At 36.1% G+C, this 21,735-nt stretch overlaps 1 protein-coding gene across 6 annotated transcripts in view; it reads left to right on the top strand.

The window, feature by feature from the left end:
• LOC124538672 (homeobox protein homothorax) overlaps window positions 1-21,735 on the top strand; it is a 243,659-nt gene that overhangs the window by 100,060 nt on the left and 121,864 nt on the right. For 4 of the 6 annotated variants that reach the window (XM_047115812.1, XM_047115814.1, XM_047115813.1 and 1 more), the window contains exon 8: window positions 19,568-19,576. The exons of the other annotated variants lie outside the window; for them this stretch is intronic. In XM_047115812.1, the coding sequence (XP_046971768.1) occupies window positions 19,568-19,576 (9 nt within the window). The remainder of the gene's footprint in view (window positions 1-19,567; window positions 19,577-21,735) is intronic. 6 annotated transcript variants of the gene reach the window in all.

Below are 21,735 nucleotides of genomic sequence, written 5' to 3'. Positions count from 1 at the left end.
ATAGTTATAATTTAAAAATTAACAAGAATACTCTCAGAAAACATTAAAAGTGTCATTATACCCATATCACAAATTGTAGTGCAGAATAATAAATTCCAAGCAAATTCTACTAATTACATGGTATTAATTAAATATGCTATCTACTTAGTGCTCTTGTAGTGGGGGTCAGATAGTCAGCAAATGTACCTATAACATGTAAAACGATATCCTACTAGTAATTCGCCTCAAACATTCATACGATGGATGTCTAACTACAATCAGTGTCTTTAATTTATTACCCGAGTGGAATTACTGAGCTATCAATTACAATAAATATGAAGTGACATCAAATCACCGCCAAATACACAGCGCTACCTCCCATTCTATAAGTTACACGCATTTTTGTTTTGATGACATGGGGAGAATCTTGAGTTCCTGCCAGTAATTCGTATTATTATTAGAGCTATCGACCGCAGTCGCAGAATCAGTTCGGGTCCCAAGGAATCCCACCCGCTCCAATATCGCTGGCACACAAAATCCATATTTCTCGGTCCGATATTTTCGCATAAGGAAAATTCCGCCGGCCCTTATATATCATTTCCGTTCAGATTTAACATCGAAACAAGACCGGAATCTCCATAGAAATCGTCCCAAGCAAATATCACTGCCTCAATTTTATCATACGAATTGCCGGACCTAAATAATACCGCCCCTTATTATCATACATTTCGTCGGAGCCGGGGCAGCGGTGCCACGCCGCGATGCGTACCTCCCGGCCTATGTGTTCCGCTCACGGAAAACACGACAAAGAATTCTCTGATACGCATTCTCTTCGGAAATTATCTTTACATAGGCGGTTTCGTATCTACTGATAAACGGAAAATAAGCGCCCCCTCAGGGGTAGCAGGGGTCGGAACCGAAAAACCGCAATACTATCCCTAAATTCATTATGCGAAAACATCCTTGGAATTCACAATATTGAAATCCTTTGCACGCTGCGAAACCCGCTGCTCGCTCCAAGATATTGTACAACCTTATGCTAGAGCAAACTTACGCCCCGTATAAATTGTGCGCCCGTAACGAACTCTTTCGAGAATTTGGAATCTGCTGGAATCAACATAAACTTACCGAACGCAATATATTTTATATCTTCATAGCAAATACTTTGTAGACGTTGTTTTAAATAAAAGTGTTTTATTTATGCTAAAATGACCTGACTTTTGGAATTCATTTGCGTTTAAAGTAATATGTTTATTTTAATTAAAACTAATGTTATAGTATACTCATAGCTCTACTTGCATCAATTTGTTTATCATAATCAAAAACATCACAAATAATGTGATTATCTCTCGTGGATCCTTCAAAATAATCTTTGGTCAGAGTAAATTTATATTCATTAATAATAAAAACATATCGTAAAACAATTTGCCGGGTAATCCGGGAACAAATTACTGCCAGTTATATCGGTGGAATCGGCGTTAAATCATAAAAAGCGGTTAACGCGTGTTTTAGCTGGCCGGCAACCGTTTAATAACTATTATTAAAACTCCTCACCAAATTCCTCGATAAAAACAAGTGGAGCTCTCAAAACAACTACCTAATTGTTTATGATATCCTGGTTGTTTTAATAGGATCATTTTATAATCTTTCCTAAAGAAAAAAACAAATAGGGTTCATTTTTATAGTTTTCCAAATTTACTTTTTTTATTCATCCAATTAATTTTGTTTATTTACACAAAATAAATAAAAATGTTCTTATGGGACAAGAAAAGTCTCGCTACATCAATCAGGAAGGCTCTCTCTCTTCGGAACAAGCGACCTACATTTTCAGTACGTATAAAGTACTCAGTGCTAGTAAATAGTAGCAAAATAAATAAAATTCCCGTACATTTAACGCGCGCGTCAATCGTAAAGAGCGCATCACTTGGCCTCTCCGCCACCAGGCGAACATGTGTCGTAAAGAGACCTCTTCGGCTAACAATTTCCTGATGGTCTGTAAATAGTAAGTTTATTGTCTTTTTATGAGGTACTCGGACCGTAAAAAGGAAATAAAAGAGCACCGCCGATGGTGATAATAAAAAAAATAATTTTCGACTCATCTTCGTGATTATCTCGCTCGGTTTTACGAGGTCGCGCCGAGGAAGAACGGGACGGGGATGTTTTACAGCATGTCGTAGCGCTGTGACCCTTTCGACTGGATGGGGTAAAGGTCGTAAAATGGCAGCATAAGGATAATGTTCTGGGTTTCCTATACTGCGCTTCATTCATGATTTCGTTTTAGTACAGCGCCAGTATACATGTAAATCCGATTGCTTTCACGGCGTCGATACTCGTATCCGAACGTTTTCTTCCCATTATTCGATGTATTACATTCGTAATAGAATTATTCTACTCTCACTTTTATTTGCCTTTAAACAAGTCATTCCATTTTCCTTATTCGATGCCATATCATTGTGTTCCGATACACAATATAAATCACGAGAGAATACCGAAAGAAAACCGTTGGAGGCAATTTCAAAATCGATACAAATATGCCGTTAAGGATCGTCTAACTAAATGGACTTGTTTCGCAATTCAAATTTGGAAGGCGACGATAACGGTTCCATTAATTGCGCGTAGGGATGTACCGCGTTTCGCTATCCCGGAGCTAAGTCCCGACACTCCATTTGTTCAGCTCGGCTGAGCGACGCCCGGCCACGGGACGCATCCTAATTCTTAAAGGGCCATCACCAGACCTTTATGCGTTAATAAAGTTGCGATATAAAAAGAATGGAGGCGTCCAAGGGTGAAGGAAGGGTACGTCTTAAGTGCGCGTTTAGGAGATGTAGAGGGCGTGCGAATTTGTCAAACGGTACTGTGGCCGTTCAATTGCTCGATGATTAAATAAAGACGAGAGCTCTTTGTTTGGGAAATGTCCGTTTTCTCTCGCTTTGTTCAGCGATTTGTAACGGATGATGTTTGGCATGTATTTTCTGTCTCGGTATTTGAGTGACTCGTTTATTAGCGTCTACGATTTTGTGACATGTTCCTTGATTGAAATCATTCCGTCTAATTACATTTTGTCACTTGTGTTCTATTTTCAAAATCGTTTAACATTTCGAAATTCGATTTTTAAAAAATAATATGTTTTCCTCATTTCAACTTCACATTGACAATTAATAAGCTCGTGTTAATGTTGGTTTCATTGAGTAAACAAAAAAGAACGTAACAAGGTGGAACACACTTAACCCGCACTTAGTACTTCGCAAATAGACAGTAAACCGCGAGGCCCCAATCGCGATAGCTCGCCGTTTGGCCCCAAACAAAGAGATGCCGTAAAGGAAACGTGAGTGTTTTATGGCTCGTTCGAGCTTTATTTAACGCTCTCTCATAGTGATTTTATACATCGGCGTCTCGACGTCTGACGGGCTGCCTTCATGGGCCCTTAAGACCGTGTAGCGGGTATCAGATGGGAAAGGGCGCGCAGGGTTATTTCCTCGAGATTGCATGTGTTCTCCGTGTTTGACGGCCTATGACACGTTATGTTTATGGGGGTTGGGTAAATTTGCATGACACGATAAAGTCGAAGCATCTGAAGTATCGCGAGCCGAAATTTAACAAGGATGAGTATTATCTTCTTGTTGTGTCATAATATTTATACAGCACTAGTCGTTGTCCCTGTGTTCTCTTGTGTTTTACGGACTGTTCGTCAAGTTTAAACCATACAAAAGCCTAGTTTTCCTTTTTTATCGAAGCTGTTTTTATAACAAATTTCATTAAATCCAGTTCAGTGTTCACAGTACAGAGTAAGAGTGACAGTGACAGTAAGAGAAATGAGAAAAAAGGGAAGGTCAGACACAGTTGCTTTCACATTTATAATATTAATATAGATTTGTATAGAAATTTTAAAATAATTTAATGAACGTTTATTCCTAATTTATTTTATTTGCTAAAGATTGTTGCATGTAGTTATAATGTAAATCCATCAGTACACATGTTAGGTTTAACGGTAACATTTCACACTTATACATATTTAGGACTTGTGCAAGAGTCACTGTCCATCTTCAATTATAAAAAAAAAAAACATTTCGGCATAATATTGAAACATGTGGTTTACAATATAGATGTAGTAATTATTAAAAATAAGTGTTGCTACTACTATATTAATAACATAAACCGAAAAGAATAACAAATTTCAATCTTAATAAATTAAAAAACTAATTTGAAGTATCACGTGGCATCCCAGAGAATCGTAAACGGCATACCATCGCGACCCAAACAGTCCTAAATTAAACAACAATATTAACTGACACTCATACACTCAAAACTTTATTATCATACATTATAGTTTATAATCGTATACCGAGTTTATATCACATATACAAAAGAGAGATCGTTTTAAAAAATATATCACGTAAGCAACAATAAAATAACATTTATGACGTATCGTAAAATTGAAAAGTATCCACAAAAAGTGCCTCAAACCGCATTCCCGGACTGAACAACACTTACGCATTGTAATCGGCGCCAAATCGAATAAAGCGTCACTCGAGAAAAGCGAGTTAAGTTATTTAGAGGCCCCCGGCACTACCCGGTAATCGAATTTGAGACCGCCACTTGGCTGCACTCGACCGAAGTGTTACTTTGTTAGCCGATTTCAGCGAGGGGCCACGGTGATGTTAGATTATGCAAAAATACTATCTCGACAGCTTTAAATCGTTTCGAGGGCCCTCGGAGAAGATTTGATAATGTACTCCGATCTTAAGTTAATCGCGGCCGAAAAAAAAAGAAACGAAACTCCATGTTGAAAAGGCACACGTTATGGGTGCTATATTATGTAAGATTAGTGTCTATTTCATGGTTTAATTAATTCAATGTTTTATACGTACTTACTACCAAAAGTTGATGCAAATATTGTTCTTAGGTAACAGAATATTATTATGATTTTTAATTTATATCGCTGACAATTTTATAAACATTTACTCGATTTTCGAAAAAAGGATTTGAATATGGTACGTAAAAATTGTGTAAGTATATATCTTAATAAAATAGTTAAAACTGTTTTCGGGTAATCAAATATTACCGTTGTTTCTAGTCGTTAAAATAGAAGGCTTTGAAAAAAATAAAACAAATATCTTGATATCCAGCGATCATAAATAAAAAAAATTACTTTCTATATAAAATACCAGAAAAATAAAATGACCATCTTTATATACCACTGGTAAGACCTTATCTGCTTCTTCATTGTTGGGCGAGGTTTGGAATCCTACAGTGCTGCTTCAGCGGACGTTGTTGGATACAGACAGATTTATTCCTCTCGACGATTTCCACCTCAGGACATGAGATAAGGAATAATTCAGACAGATGGGAATTAACGCAATCTTCATTTGACATATAAATGCGATCCAGTGCAGTGCAGTAGAGCGGCAGTGGACCCGTGATCCTTCCAACCATGCTAGTTCTAAATCAGTCAGAGATCAGCGACCTTATGCTTTCGATTACATTACTTTAATGCTATTTGTATGCGGCCATATTAGTTTAGATCAAGATTGTAAACGATAAAACATCGTTTCGTAAAAAGTTGTCATTAATATTCATGTCATTGTAAGACGCAATACGAGCTCGAAAAAACACACAATGTGTTTGTGCGTCACGAGACATATGTTTTTAAATAGGGATGTCGTACGGCTCCGCTGGTTTAATTGGTCGTTGATATAGAATTACGTAATCATATTTTTCTTTATCGTACTGAATCCGAGCTTTTGATTTAATGGTTTTTTTAATCGAAAATCAAGAAATTTTGGGATTGGCAGTTTTAACATTTTCTCTCACTGTCTTACGTCCAAAACCACAAAAAAGGCGTTAGTGCTTTCCATGATATCCAGAAACTGAATTCAGATGGAACAGAGCTAGATGATTTACACAGAAATTCTAGCACAAAAATATTTCCTTATAGGTTAGGACGTATTGATACAAAAATGCCAATTATAATTAAATAACAAGTCGTTCCAGGTGACGCGCAGACGGGCGTTAATTTAACTACTATAGTCGGGCTGGCGTAGACACAACTAACACCTTGTTAAATCAATTCTGATTCGATTCGATTCGTATTCCGATGACGGAACACAATTCTATTTGAATATTTTGACGTGAGCCGGGAATACTAATGTCGACGACAGTTTAGCAAAATTGTATCTTAGCGTATGGTTTTTATGTTTTATTTATGTAACATGCTTCTGTAAATTTAATTTGTTACATTTTGAAATGCCGTGGTGGCCCAATGGTAAAAAAGCGTAAATCCTCATCTAAGATTGAGATTCAAACCGGAGCAACACTGAGTTTTAAGGGTGATAGTATACAAAATTTTAGCCGTATTTTTGTCCAATTTGGCCATATTCACCAAAATTAGGATAAATGAATCTCCAAACTGACGAAATACCTTCTGTGTTTTGCCCAGCAATGGGCCAATTACTCGCAGTACTTTTGTTAAATTTCGCCTCGAAATTTTCGGCTTAAGTGCTGAAATATTCGATACCGAAAGCAATTATTCGGCGCTGGTGACGCGACGCGCTTCAAGCTGTAATCGACGCTCACTGTTGCGCTGTTACGGTTTATAGCGTGTAAATGATACTGTATGTCTCTTCGCCGACCTCGCTTTCAGTTCCAATTGGTTACTTTCCTTTAAAAATTCCACGGTCTTCCCCTTTGTGACGTTTCGAATTAGAATCGATTTGTTAGTTTATTGGGTACAAGTTATTTGAATTGATTCGAAATTTAAATTTTAATAGCTTTTTTGGAATTGTTTCCTATTTTAAATTTAAACAGATTGAGACTTCTTATTAGCATAATTTTTGGTTACTAAATTTAAGAAACGATTCGTTTTGCTTTCGTACGACATACTAACGACCAGTTATATAAATCAAAATCGATCTCAAACTGTCGTACAATGACGATTCGTTAACATATAAGTTTTAACGAGAAACGCAGACGCAAGTTAACGCGTTATCACATGTTGATTTCCGATTTCTTCTCATCGAGAACACGCGGACTGTTTGTTACAAAGACAACGTTTGATAAATGACTCCGTCTCATTAAGATTCTCATTTAAGTTCATATGAGCCCATTCAGATGTCGTGTAAGGGTCGTGTCATACTGATTATCGTATGATATATGTACTAATATATACATATGTATACTTTACGTTTCGAAGAAATGAAAACATTTTAATGATTAAATTTCAAATATTTATTGAAACTACATAGTTTATTAACTGCTTCATTGATCTAATGGTGAACTTATAAGGGCGCAGCGAAAGCCATGGGTTCAAATCCCGGGACATAAAGATATTGGATTTTTCTGGTAAGACATTTTTCTTAACATAGTCGTGTGGGATTGGCTGTCCCGTTATAAAAATGAGATAATGTGTTTGCATATTTGTGTGCTGAGAATCCTGCACAGTTATTCAGTCTCTCGTGAGAATGACTGTCCGGACTGTAATCGGTCTGGAGAACAACACTATTTGAAGTTACAGCTTGTCTGTTGAATGGGATTCGAATATAAAACAAAACGGCTCAATCCCGGAGCGCGTTAAGAAACTACCTCCGCGCTGTCACTTTGACGGAGCATTTATAGGATTCTATAGAAAGTTTCACTAAACGCGTCAGTTAATATTAATTAACGGTCATGCCGTAACGTGGGACACAATTTTTGGCATCGTCTCCGTTCAGAAAAACTTTCAAGTATTGGAAATAGAAACTCGTGACTAATGATACGATGCAGCTAATGAACGTCGTGTGAAAACGTCATGTGCCTCTAATTAATGTTCCTCCACACGTAGCCCCCAGACGATATCTGTAAGACATGAATATTGTTAATATTATCTGTCCGAGGCACTTTTTAAAAAATCGTCTGAAGTGTATTAACGTTGTTTGTTTCTGTAATTAATGACATGTCAGCGCCTCGTTGGATTTAATTTATTTATTTATTATTTTTTTTTCCGAAACATTCGTACATTTTCGCTACCGGAATAAATGTAAGCGTTCGTGAGAAAAACTAACAATGTTTATTTGTTATATGAATACTTAAATACTTTTTTTTTTAATGTTTAATTCTCGCCGGATACGATAAAGCACTCGAAGTCGAGATTAGTCTTTTCTAAATAAATACAAGCGAGTGTTATTTGCCTACGAGGGTGCACAAGAGATCTCCTGTTCTCGACTCAATGGTGTTTGTTTAAAACCACTCAAAAAGTCAATGGGCTCCACAAACACGTAACGGCAGTAATCTGTAGTGACAATACTCGAGAACGTAAACAATCGTCCGGGATCCAGTAACGATCGGAACGTAGGTGTCACATCACTAGTCTGTCACTTAGCGACCGTCGACTGTCTTGCTTTGGATAAATAAAAAAAGTATGCGTTTCGAGTGTTATTTATATAATAATAAGACCCATGTCACATTAAACGTTACAATGAAAAAAAAAATCGAAGCAAAGATTGCACTGTGTGCCTGTCTTTCTGAAATTTATCCGAGACATGGCGCCAGTCAGCGTATTATCTATTACCAATATTGTGAAACGTGATCCGTGATGGCTGTATGATGTACCTCGAAATTAGTATCAAAATTATGCACACGATTATAGCTCTTTCTGTATTGTAACTAGACATTATTTTCGATCAAGCGTCATTTTTTGGTAGATCTCGCGCGTATCTCGGTGAATATCATCTCTGTCTCCGCAAACACTGACCGTAGATTAGATAAGGCCGGATGTTGCTTCTGAGATCAGACGACTCTGCAGAGATAACATTTACTCAGGCCTGATAAAAGCCGAGGCTCTCCATTGGAAACGCTTAAACAAATTACAAATGTTGAGACTGAACTGTACACTAAATTAAAAGATATTTACATTTTTTCCATCTGTAAAAGTTTCTTACGCTCTATAACGCTTGTTAGTTAACAATCAATGCGTGAAGAGAACGATTCGACGATGCAAAAATACCGTAACTCTTTATAAACAGCGGGTTTTGTTTAATTTGAAAGTTATTCTGTATATAAAACATTCGGGATTCGCTATTTGTTATTGGAGTGTTGTTTATTACGGGATCCCATTATCGACATCCGCACATCACTAATCGTAATTACATTCGAATATCGGAAACTACGTTTTAATGAGATCGAAATAACTAGTAAGGTGCGAACGGTGCCTCCCACTGTTGTTCTATGCAACGATAATGTGCCAAAACCAATTACACCATCGTAATTGGTCGCAGCACGCGAACTGTCTATCAAAATTATTTTACGTTTGGGGTCGTTTTTTCAATGCACCCCAACGGGACCCACACGCGAGCGTCAATACGGGTAATTGTTTCATTATTCTTCTATTAACTCCGCTCTCCTGGCGATCTGTCTTACGATCGCCAGCCACCCTTAGATATGGCCCACGTTGAACATTTCACATGCGAAATGGAATATTATGACGTGCCCTCTGCAAATAAGTCTGCTATGACTATGAATATCAAAATAAATAAAAATTAGACAGTTGAAATTTGGTAACGTAATCTTTAAAAAGCTCTTCGTGGGGTCAAGGAGCAGCAGTCCATACGGGATGTCCCGATCCTGAAATCGTTTCCCAGTAAGTAACACGCGATTGTCTACAAAACTAATTTGGAACGCAACAATATACCGAAAGGACGTGGCTCGTAAAACGAAAAAGCAGTAAAGTCCGAGTTCGCGCCGCTAAAAGCCGCCGGGGCGGGGCCTCTCCGCCCAGCGTTTTAGCGCGCGGACATGCGATGCACTGCAGCGTCTTTATTAGCTGCTGCTGACTTATGGCACCCTGGTACTCATGTTGATAATGTACTAGACAGTGTTTATAATGGTCAAGCTTGAGTTTGCCTTGGCAAATAATTTTCGAACTTTTCTGAAAACATCTCAAATCCTTTTCAGTTAAAGATATGTTTATTTATTACAGTTAAATGAAAACACTTGATTTATTTGCACGTATATTAAATATCCGAAGAATATTATGCATTCTTATGTGACTCTAAGAATTGCACTTATGTAATAGAAAATTCGCTTTTATCAAATCAACGTACGAAACAACGGCAGGCGAACAATACAATTTGTCAATGAAACAAAGCCGTCGCACGATCCTATTAAAAGCATAATTTAAATTATGCAGTTGGCATGTCTATCGGTGTGATAGATTCTGGCCAAATAAAACACGTGTGTGACAGCGTAATCGTTTTGACGCACCATCATTCTTTGCCGTTTAGGTCAACATTGTCTCTTTTGTTCAGACAGAACATATCAATACACGATACAGGAATACCAGGGTATTAGTGCAGTGGAGGTGTAATAATTAGATTGTAGATCAAAGAGCTAGATAAATGAACTCCTCGATGCTATGTCGACCTGGTAATTGGACAGATATTTCAACTGCTTGACGCTCGATCGGCGTATCTTATTGGAATTGGTTTTATCAAAATCGGTATACTCGTTTGATGAGACTGCTACTATATTAATATTGTCACATTATGAAACAATTTCTTTATTTGTATATCTCGGTACATCTCTATATAATATGTTTGCTAGGAGATTTGAGATCAAAACTAGTGTACCCGTTTATCTTTTGATAAAATCGTTTAAATGATATAGAGATAAGGTCGGTGTCTTAGATGTATAATAAGAATAGCTTAGGGCTGGTACATTTACAACTATCGGTTAAGTCCGGACACGTGGATGTTGAACACTAAGACTACTGGCCTAACCCCGTTACAAACAATTATCTATTTTTTTAATTATGTGTTACGTCTGCTTTTAACATTATTTTTCTTTGCTCTTTTTAACTCAACTCTAATTAACATTAAAAATAAGTCTAAGAGATCCCACAATTCTGCTGCACTGAATACACACATATATTTTGGATTTGTGATTTTCATACTATTCATACAACTAGAAATATTCTAGATGAAAAAATTGATGAATCCCAATCACTGCTTCGTTAAGATAATCCTTATTACAACTATTCAAGACAATAGCATTGATCAAGGTTTTCCTGAAACAAAAATAACCGACGTCGAATTCGATCGTGAAATGTTAAAAAATGACTTATGTAACGAGCCTGTCGTTATCGTAATTATTGTGTTTAATGTCGCCTGTCTGCTGACTTCGTTTTCGACATTTCACGATCGAAATCAACTTCGAGTTTCAAATTTGTTTCTCACAAAACAACCTCATAATGTCTGGTTATTACGATTTATCCACAAATGGCATATTGTTTGTAACTTCGCACGTTTATAAGAAATCAATAATTAATTAGAAAATTAATTAAAAAGCGTCTTTCTGTTATCAATATATCAAAATAGATTTTATTTTAGTTCGTATTTTTGAATACCACTATATTAAAGATCAATTAAATAGAAATCTACAACTGTTTCAATCAAGTCTTTTTCAATTATCAAATTAAATACATCAACAACAACAACGACATCTTCATTATTTAACATTGTAATCAAAACTACAATTCCACGTTTCTTTATCATCTATAATTATAATCTTGTGTAGAATAATGCGCTTTGTCTGGAAAAGTTATTTTTTTTTAATTAAACTACAAATTGTAAATAATCACATTAAATTGCTAAGTGATAAAACACATCACATCACATCATCAGCCCGTTTTTGTCCACTGCTGGACATAGGCCTCTCCAAGTGCACGCCACTGTGGTATTTCTCCGGCTACTCGCATTCAGCTCCTGCCTTCCGCCTTATCCTATCTTATTGTAACATTTGGAATTGAAGTAAAGTCGGGTCATAACATGATATCATAACCTATCACGCGTTATCAGCCACCGTGTTAAACGTCAAACAGTTACGGAATTAAAACTGCGCCTTTATCTTTACAGCATGTCCTCTAATCTCTGATAACTGTGTCAACTGCTCCCACGGGGCGAGCTTGAGACATGGCGTCCGTTATAACGTTATATTATTACACGAGGTTCCTCCAGTTAACTCGCCGTGGACGCTGAATATGCTGATGGAGTTATCTGACTATTCCCTGGGTGTGAAGTCATTCCTTGAGATAAACTAATTAAACTGTAATCAAAGAAACTGAATGGAACTGTTCCACTACTGGACCACTTTTAGAGGATAAGGTTTGTCTGATGCTTAGAATTTTGACCCATAAATTTCCATAACCTTATTCAAAGTAAATCATACTATAATCTGATCATTAATTGTTAACGGACTAATAATATTAATTTATTATTTTACGCTTTAAAAGAGAAATAATCAAAGCAGAAGACATCAAATGCTGTGGTATCTTTAAAAATTAAAAAATCCCCCAATCAGGAAATCTTTCAAGTAAAAATTCGTCGAATCCATAAACTGTTACAATATTTCTCCGAACCAATACACGTCCCGTTTTATTAGATTGATGTACAAAAATAAATTGATGCCATTATCTAAAAACGCATTCGTTTCTAACAATGCGCGTGCGCAGCGGAAACATTGTCTATTTATTATTAGAGCAATATCAAAGGATCGAGGCGGCCCTTCCACGAACGCGCGCCTTTGTCTTCAACAGATACATTTGCTATTTGTATAATGTATGTATATTTATTTACACACAATATCCTAAACACGGATAAATATCTCGTATAACTGGAAACCTAATTTCTTTAATACGATTTCGAGTGCGACTTACGGATAAGCAAATTCCTGGCAATTCGGCGCCTTATCTTATCGAGCTGAAGATTCAATTTCACTATCAGTTTTAAAATAAAATAAAATATGATGTAAAAAATCTTTGAAAACCCTTTACGCAAAAATAAAGAAACTGTTTAAAGTTTACGAGTCTCAAGACGACTTACAAATTGACCTCGCGGTAACATAACGTAAAGTATCAAATATATTACCCGTAGAATGAAAATTGCATTCGGAAAGTGACAAGTATTGTACGAGAGCTGTTAAACATAAAATTATATAATGAACTAATCGCAACCACTACGACCCTACGAACAATGGCGTCGTTAATTGAGCCCTTTGTCCGCTCGAATAGAAAATTTCATGTTCAGCCGCCAGTCGAAATGGTGGCGTTTCATTTTATTGCGCCAGTTTTAATGTAAATCACTCGGCTTTGTCAGGAGGTACACTCGGATGCTTCTAATGAATTTCATTTAAAATCTCTATAAATTTTATTATTTATTCGAAGAACAAATTCGAAATTATCTGTGCATTCTCTTTGCCGCCAATAAAACTCAACAGATAATAATAGATTTATAAACTTGAAATTCGAACGCGAAGCGACTCCGTAATGAAAAATAGTTTGTTATGACATGTGTAGCGTAAAAGAAAGTTATTGTTCCATTTTTAAATTCGCTTTCACGTATCCCTATTTGCCAGTTCCTAGGAAACGTGGAATTCGGCTTGGCGCCTTTGATACGAGAGCGTTTAGTAACGGCGTTGCCTGGAACCGCTTGTTTGTTTGTCGGGCTGTAAAACTGTTACGAATCGTAAACGGTCGTGTGTGGTCAGTCCTTACGACGAAATCCGAACAGATGGGCCGAGATCAAAAGAGTCTGGAACGATAAAAAAAGTTAATGCGTATCACAAGTAACAACTCAGTACTAGAAAATGACGGTTCGGAAGCGACGATCGTTTTGTATTTTTCTTTCTCGTTACACGCCATATATTCCTTCTTAACGCAACGCGTGAGGGGTTGGAAATAACAATCCCATTTTCCAGGTATTTTCCATGCCCCATATTGGAAGGATTTGTTGGGCCCGCGACGGCGCGCAATCATTAGCCGTGGAATCCTCTACATCTCCCTGATGCCCTGGTACAGATGGCTTGTCTATCGGAAAATTGTGCAGGGTTTTAGTTCTTTACCCCATTTGAAAAAACCGATGAGCATTTTTTTATTTATTTAATATATTAACTATACAAAATTTTAAGTAGTTTTCTTCGTCAAACTATACCCAAAATATATTTTTTAAATAATTTGTAATAGTTTGCTTCCATATTAATCTATTAGAAAAAAATCTACGAATCTACAGTTATAATATATTAAATAAATACTTTATAAATAAAAATTTTAACAAAAAGAAAAACCGACTTCAAACAAAACACTATTTAAAAAAAACAAATGAATATGCACAAAAAAGTAATAAAAATAATTGCGTATTCAACATATTTTTTAGAGTCTTCCTAAGTTAAATGAAATGAAAAATATTAGACTACTTAAAAGTCGATTAACGATTATATCATGTAGTTATAGTTATTGGTATATTTGGAGCCGGTGTCAGCCACGGTGCCTGAAAGAAAGAAGCGATACGAGCCCCTTGATTGATCTAGTATATTATTGTGTAAAAGGTAATTTGTAAAAAACATATTTGTTAAAGTATTCTCGTATTGTTTTTTGATAGATATACTGTAGGGTTTTATTGGCTGACACCGACTCCAAATATAACAATAATTATAACTACATGATGTCGGTTGAAAAGAAGTAGGTGGTAACTTATTTATATAGTACTTTCAATTTCAATAAGTTCACAGACAAACAGATTTTCTAAAACAACTTCATAATATATATAAAACGTATATATATGTAAATAAATTACAGTTTATATAGAGGTAACAGTCGCCCGAGATGGTGACAGATACGGAGACTAAACAAGCTCCATCCACAATCAATGTTTAATAACAGATGCAATTATAACTCTAATGCTCCATTATCAAATGTAAGCGCAACGCCGGGCGCTGAGCGTTATTAACCGGGATTACCGGATCCCGCCCGAATCCCCGGATACCGGGATTTGCTCCGGGATCGGGACCAGTGGAAATGATAAAAGATATGCCTCTTGGATACGGTCTCGTACGAGTAAATGATAATGTGAGCTCTTGATACCGCGAAAAAGATTTGTAGTAAGAATTATTTCTTATCTATTTCGGTGTACGAATATTTTAGATCGGAGTAAAATGTTTAGACAGCGAAACCATTTGAAAAATAAATACGATTTTTAATTTTTGCGTGTTATTTCTTTCTGAACGGAAACTTGTAATGGTCTTAGCTGACAAGTAACAATGAAAGAGTATTTTTTGTAACGTATCTGATTATTGTACCTTTTGGCAGGTGACCATTCATCACCAGATGGGCAAACCGTGTTTCAGTTTCGATAAAATATGACATGTCACACGTCTGACTGTAATAGTTTTTGTCACCATTTCTAATGTCATTTAGAGACGCCGTGTTGCGCAAACCCTGTTATTTTTTACGAAGACATTTCCATGTCGGCATTCGGAGATGCATCTGTCATTTAAAAAAATATATTCGAAAAACCGACTCTGGGGGGAAGTTCGTCAGCCAGCCAAATCCCTAAAGGACTAAAAAGTAATGAACAAGCCATGTTCACGGGGCGGGGGTACCAGGCTCGCATGAGCTAGGCGTAGGCCGATATCAGCAGTACAAGCGATCGCACTTAACCGTCACTTACGTATCAGTCGCTGCAGCGCTATCATTCAGCGTCGCGCGTGCATTAGCGATGTCGCCGGTCGATAATTTATTGGACACCTCCTCGCGGCTATGCGGGCCGGTGACTGCGGTGATAGCGATGATTAAAAACGCTCCGTGATAACTTAATGGTCCTGCCTGGATGCTGTGTTATCGAACGTTTCCTTAGTTTTCTCATTTACAACATTTCGAATTTCTTGTACGACATTATACTACAACTAATTGTTTTGACGGCTAAATGCGTGTGCTACTTCTATCCTTTTCCATCTCTGTGAAAGTCATAGAAATTTCAGAAGATATAAATAATCATAAATTCCGTATAATTTGCGGGAATCGAGTTGTACGATTATTCTCAAGTATCACGAATGTGTGCCAGTCGTAGCGCACATTATACCGGTACACCGGTCTCACGAGAAATCGCATACAGCACCCTCACCCACTTTAAACTATTGAAGATGTTCAGACATTAGCCTCGGTATTTGTACTGACATTATTGGAAACTAAATTCCCAATAATGTCAGAATTATAAGGTGTTGGTTGTCATGTTAGACAAAAATGGAGCCGATGCCTTTTATTGGAGTTAAAGTTTGCTTTATAAAAAATTTCATCGAATTCGATTCAGCAGTTTGACAATGAAAGACCGATAGACAGACAGACACACATAGTTAATATCACATTTATAATATTAATATAGATCTAGAGATCTCAAGCAATTACGGTTTTCCAAAACAGAATACTGCACTAGGATCTCATATATACCTACATATGTATAAAATTAATTAAGTAAACAAACAGACAATTATATAATAAGCAACAAAAAATACTTCGAATTATATCTGTAATAATTCATCTAAACATCTAAAATAAATGAACACATTTGAGAGTTTTTTCTTATATTAAGATGTTCTATCAAAAATAGATATAAAAACTACTTAAATTATATTGCTCATATGTTATGAATAATTAACACATATAGCTGTAATATTCAATGTATTATAAAGTCGCTATTCAAACCCCAAATGATTGTAAAAACGATGTCACTCTCTTGATGGTACCAACCACCAACAATCCACCATTCCCGTTACCATTACACCTGAACTTACCGTAAAACCGAACCGTTGAAATTGTCAAAGTCAGCGACGCGGGTCACGCCGTATAAATAACTCGATAACCTCACTACATAAATTAATCCTTATAAGTATTGAAATAGAGTTTAAAATCGAACAAGAGTTATGGATTGCTATTATTGTATATAAGACTCTTATTAAGAGCGACTCCCACTCGTGAGTGAGGCACGCAAGCGACTAATGTTTAGTTTACATGGCGCCAGCAGAGATTACAAAAAGCTGGACCGTCACATTTAAAAACTTGTAAATTTTTTATTTCTTGAAACCATTTTGACTAAAAGGGATTCAAAAACTATAGCTCGAGATAGAAGATTCTAGAACAACATTAATGGAGATCTTCTTTTCTCTACTACTGGTCTCTGCAGCTCCAAAAACTTGGTCATATTTTTAGTAGACATTAATTTGTTCATATGACTTATTCAAGCAAACTCTTACTTCTGAGAAGATAAGTTGCTGAATAAAAGAAGAAATATTCATTGATATATTTCCATTGTAACATATATTTCGTTAAAGCGACGCTCTGCTTGACATTTCCAAACAAGACGTAATATAATACGCGACGAAAAAATAAAAAACAAATCGAATCGAATAAAAATAGTGTATTTTTTAAATATTTCCCGGCATGTAAGCCGTCTCGTAACAAGTAAGTGGAATCATACGTACATTTCCAAGTATGGCCGCGTCACACGAGGCCCGGAGCCACCGTACACGTTACTGACGATCTCCGCTTAAATTAAACCAGTTTAAAACAATACATGATGAAGTATGCGTTCGTAAAAGAAAGTTTCCCGGCTATTTTAGATAACGGTCCGTAATTGTGTTTCCACTTTTCGAACGAGTCTATTAAACAAATGTCAAAAGTGATTCATGATTGTGATGCGTAGATTCATCCATTGTTACTTTTGTTGCTGATAGCCTGATACATAAGACATACAAGCCTTAAGTTTTGTACTATAAACAATATTTTTTCATGTAAGCAATCTTTATTAAATACTGTGTATATGTGCATGAAACACGTTTAACATTACTGGCTCCAAGTATTCGTTGCACCTTTAATTTTATTTGAAAACAATTACACGATACGCGCTTTCATATTGTGAGTGTATTATTGAGTACGGCGAACAGTTTAACAACGGTACTGCTTTCAATCGAATCACCGGTAAAGCGGATACAGAACGAACAATTCTTAAGCAACAGACTAAGATGACAGTATTTTGTAAATGTTGAAAAAGAGTAACTACTGAGTTTCATGCCGGTAGAATCTACTTTCCGAACCGGTGGTAGTTTCACTTAATTGTTAAATGACGATTCAAAAGTGCTTGTAAAAGTCTACTCGAATAAAGTTTATTTTGATTTGATTTGATCTTGATATATCTAAGGGTATGTTTTTCAAATTAGGTATGTTCGTTCAGTATGATTAAGCACAAATCTAACGGTTAGTTCGTTAGTTAGTTAGGGGAGGTTTGTTAGGTTAGTCGGTGGATGAGTGACGCAGTGATCAAAGGTCAGTAAGAGCGTCGTGGGCACTGAGCGGTCGCGCAATTGGAATGTAAATAGAATCAAAGCGGGCAACAACCGCTCGGACGCAGGAAAAACTTCTTTTAATTATTTATTTAGCACTGGTCGCTAGCCGCGGATTCGCTCCGCTCGTTCGGAGCTATAAAGTTACATTAATGGTGTGCTAAAACAACAATGTTGGGATCGAAATCGAAGGCCCGTGAAATCGTATTCGGAAACGCCTTGCCGACTCACTCTTTAGATTCGCCTTACTTTAATTGCATAAACAGATTATATGAGCTATTTCATTGTTTTACAATTTTTTTTAAGCTTTAAGTAAATTAAATAAGACCAGACGTTTATAATGAATGCGACTTTATTAATCGTTATAAATATTAATTTATTTACAAAAAATATACATACACAGACGAACGCTTTTTTTTTATAATTGCTTTGTTTTGACTGGGGCTTGAACAACAAGGAAAAGCCAGTTGTGTGTTGTCATAAAGTATATTATATGATTCATAGTATTTTTTATTTAATAACGAAGCCTGCAAAACCTAGTTTTAATAAAGATATTGTGAATCATGCATATTATTATTAATATACATTTATGTTAACTTGTATTAATACAGAAATATTCCATATTTAATGACAACCCAATAGGATTGCTGATTTGACTCGACCGCTAAAAGTTCCAACAATGGATTTCACATCCCAATTCAGTCTTAGAAAATTTCTCAATCCAATATTTTTTACCCTGACTCGGGATATGAACCCTAGACATCGATATTTGCAGCCTTATAAACTAATTCAACATAACAATACAAAGTTAAAATGTATAATAATATACATATATGTACCCAGACCCCTCTGGGTAAAACTCACAACTCTATGTTAGAAAACTTCTTAAACATTTAGAATAGTATGCTATTGATATGCCTCTGATCACCTGTCAAACTGTCAAGATGTCATTTCTGTCAAGTCGATATGATAGCTGTTCTTGAAACTGATAAGAACTGATAACAAACTCATACAGTTCCAAGATACCGACAGTGACGCTTTCAACTTTGAAACTATGTACGTATCAGGAAACATACAAATGTATTGAATACTTCAAAGATTATGAAACTCGTAAATTAATTAAATTAATTCAAAACATACTTATTACAGTGGCTTAATATTCTAACATCATTGCCTCGACTATTAAAAAAAAAAAAACTTAAAATTAACAGTTGTTCTGAACAGGTTCCGCGATACTTTTTTTTTAATTTAATGGCTGTTTAGGAATATAAAACTAAATGAGATGTAATAAAATGACGAAATAATATACAATAAATTAATTTTAATCTCGTCTAAGAGGTATGGGGAATTGTAATGAAACGGCTTAATGACAAATGACCTACTTTATCAGTACTGCATGGTCGTGTCAATTAAAAATGGCGATTATTAATAAGAATTTTCTGCTTTGTTCCAGATGCTATGGGTAAGTTGAGCGAGACAACAGGAAGCCCCATAAATCATGGTGAGGCTGTAAAAAGATAATGTTAACAAAAATTTCCAATCTTCATAAAATTCGAAAAATAATTACGGTCGCAGCGGCGGTTTTTTCAACGCGAAATAAGTTAATCGGGCAACACTAGGAGTCGGCCGGGGATTCGCCTCGCGTCATAAACTTTGATTAGGTCATTAAAGCATGTTAATTTATTAGCGTTCGAACAACTTTCATTTGTAATAAACACACAAAAATCACCCATAAAAGTTTTACGTTACCGTACTTTATGCGGCGAGGCGCTCGCCGGCTTTTACGACCTTTTAAAACGTTCTCACGTGTGTAAGATCGAAAATCACCTCTGTGGTGATTAACTGCACGGTCCATTGTCGACGGTGAAGCCGATTTGGAGGACATTTGAAAATCGCATTTTTAAACTTCAAAAATAGAACTTCAGTTCGACGATTAAAAAGTCGTCCGAAAACCGCAACCCTCGCAGCGCGATATTAATTCGAAATTCGAACTCGTTGCATGCAAATTAAATATTAAGTATTTCGGTATACGATCCCGATATAAATAAAAAAGGACGGTTTCATATTCATATTCATACACGCTGTCAGAATGACGTATTCATTCCAATTTCAAAAATCAACGTTCGAATCCGTTTCAATTTTGAAATTTTGTCAGTTCGGAAACGGGGTATTCATTTGGCGCGAAATTCCCGCGATGCATAAAATAAATTAAATTCAAACAATATCAATCGGACACGGGAACACACTCAGGCGTTTTCGTTTTGCTATTTATCATAAAATATGGACGTCGCGCTGAAATTAAACATCTCCGTCTCCTTCCAACTCGTATCGCGTGACAGGGACGAATGAGCATAACTTTTTTTCTTCATTACAAATCGTGTTATCGACTTGTCCGTCTGTGTGTTGATTTGTTCGTGTCCGTATCGCCGTACGATATTAATTACTGACATAATGAGCTTTGTTCTTTCGAGTCGATTGTGATCATACTTCGCTATTAAAACAGCGCTCAGTTGAACAATGGACTTGTAAGGCAAGAACGAAGATTATATTATACTTGCCTTAAATACCATTTGAATTGTAGAACATTTTACGTTTCTATGTTAAATCGCGGCGCTGGATAATAATTGTTACTTCTGTATTCATAATAGCGTGACTTATTATTTTTTAAATTGTCAACTTGTCATTGTTTTCATTTTAAATAGGAATGTTCAATGCCATTGTGTAAAAATCACTTCGTATCTCACACGTTTCAAGTGACTTTCGAGTTTCGTCCTCCAGAATACCTCTACAGATAATAATTTGAAAAAAGAAGATGTACTAATAAGGGGGCAATTTGAAAGTATAGTGTTGTTCAGTGGGCAGAGATTGATGATAAATTATGACCTATATACTTATATAAGCTGCTCCGTCGGTTTCATCCGCATTAAACGTTTCTGTTCCGCCCCCCTCTTTCCCGTGCGTGATGTTATGTAGTCAACCTTTCTCAATTACCGACCTATGTAAAAGAAAACAGTAACTACTAGTTTCTTGCCGGTTATTCTGTATACTTTTCGAAGTCCTAAATGAGTCTATTGAAATCAAAAATATTTCCATTTTGTATCACACGCTTCAGCTTTATAATGTATGAATAATATGACGCCGACAATTACATATATATAAATAATATATTCCATTGTATGTTCCATATGCGTTCATATAGTATATAATCCGATTGAGTGAAACTTTGTTAGGTTTCTGGGCTTAATGCAACTGTAAAATTACCATCCATTACATGAACTATATGCCCTACATCTGAAGAAAGGCTTCGTCTCCTTTCAAAGAGATTTACATCTTATTTCACCCCCAAAAATGTAGGTTGCCATCCCTCCGAATAAAATTCCACTTTTACATGACACATTAAATTTTTGACACATGAAGTTTCCTCGTGTTTCAGAGATGAATTAACAAACTAAGCACGTGAAGTTCCTGAGGTGTTTGAACCCGCTATCTTTGGTTACGATTCATCTATTCCAACCACTAGACCATATCAGCTCATCTCAGTGAAACCTTATTAAACCAGTTAATGATATTATTGCCTATGCAACGTACCTACGATCGCTTTCGTAATTAGATAAAAAAACC

This window comes from Vanessa cardui, chromosome 20 (genome assembly GCF_905220365.1).
Source record: "Vanessa cardui chromosome 20, ilVanCard2.1, whole genome shotgun sequence".
Lineage (NCBI taxonomy): Eukaryota > Metazoa > Arthropoda > Insecta > Lepidoptera > Nymphalidae > Vanessa > Vanessa cardui.
This window is presented reverse-complemented; position numbering and strand designations above follow the sequence as displayed.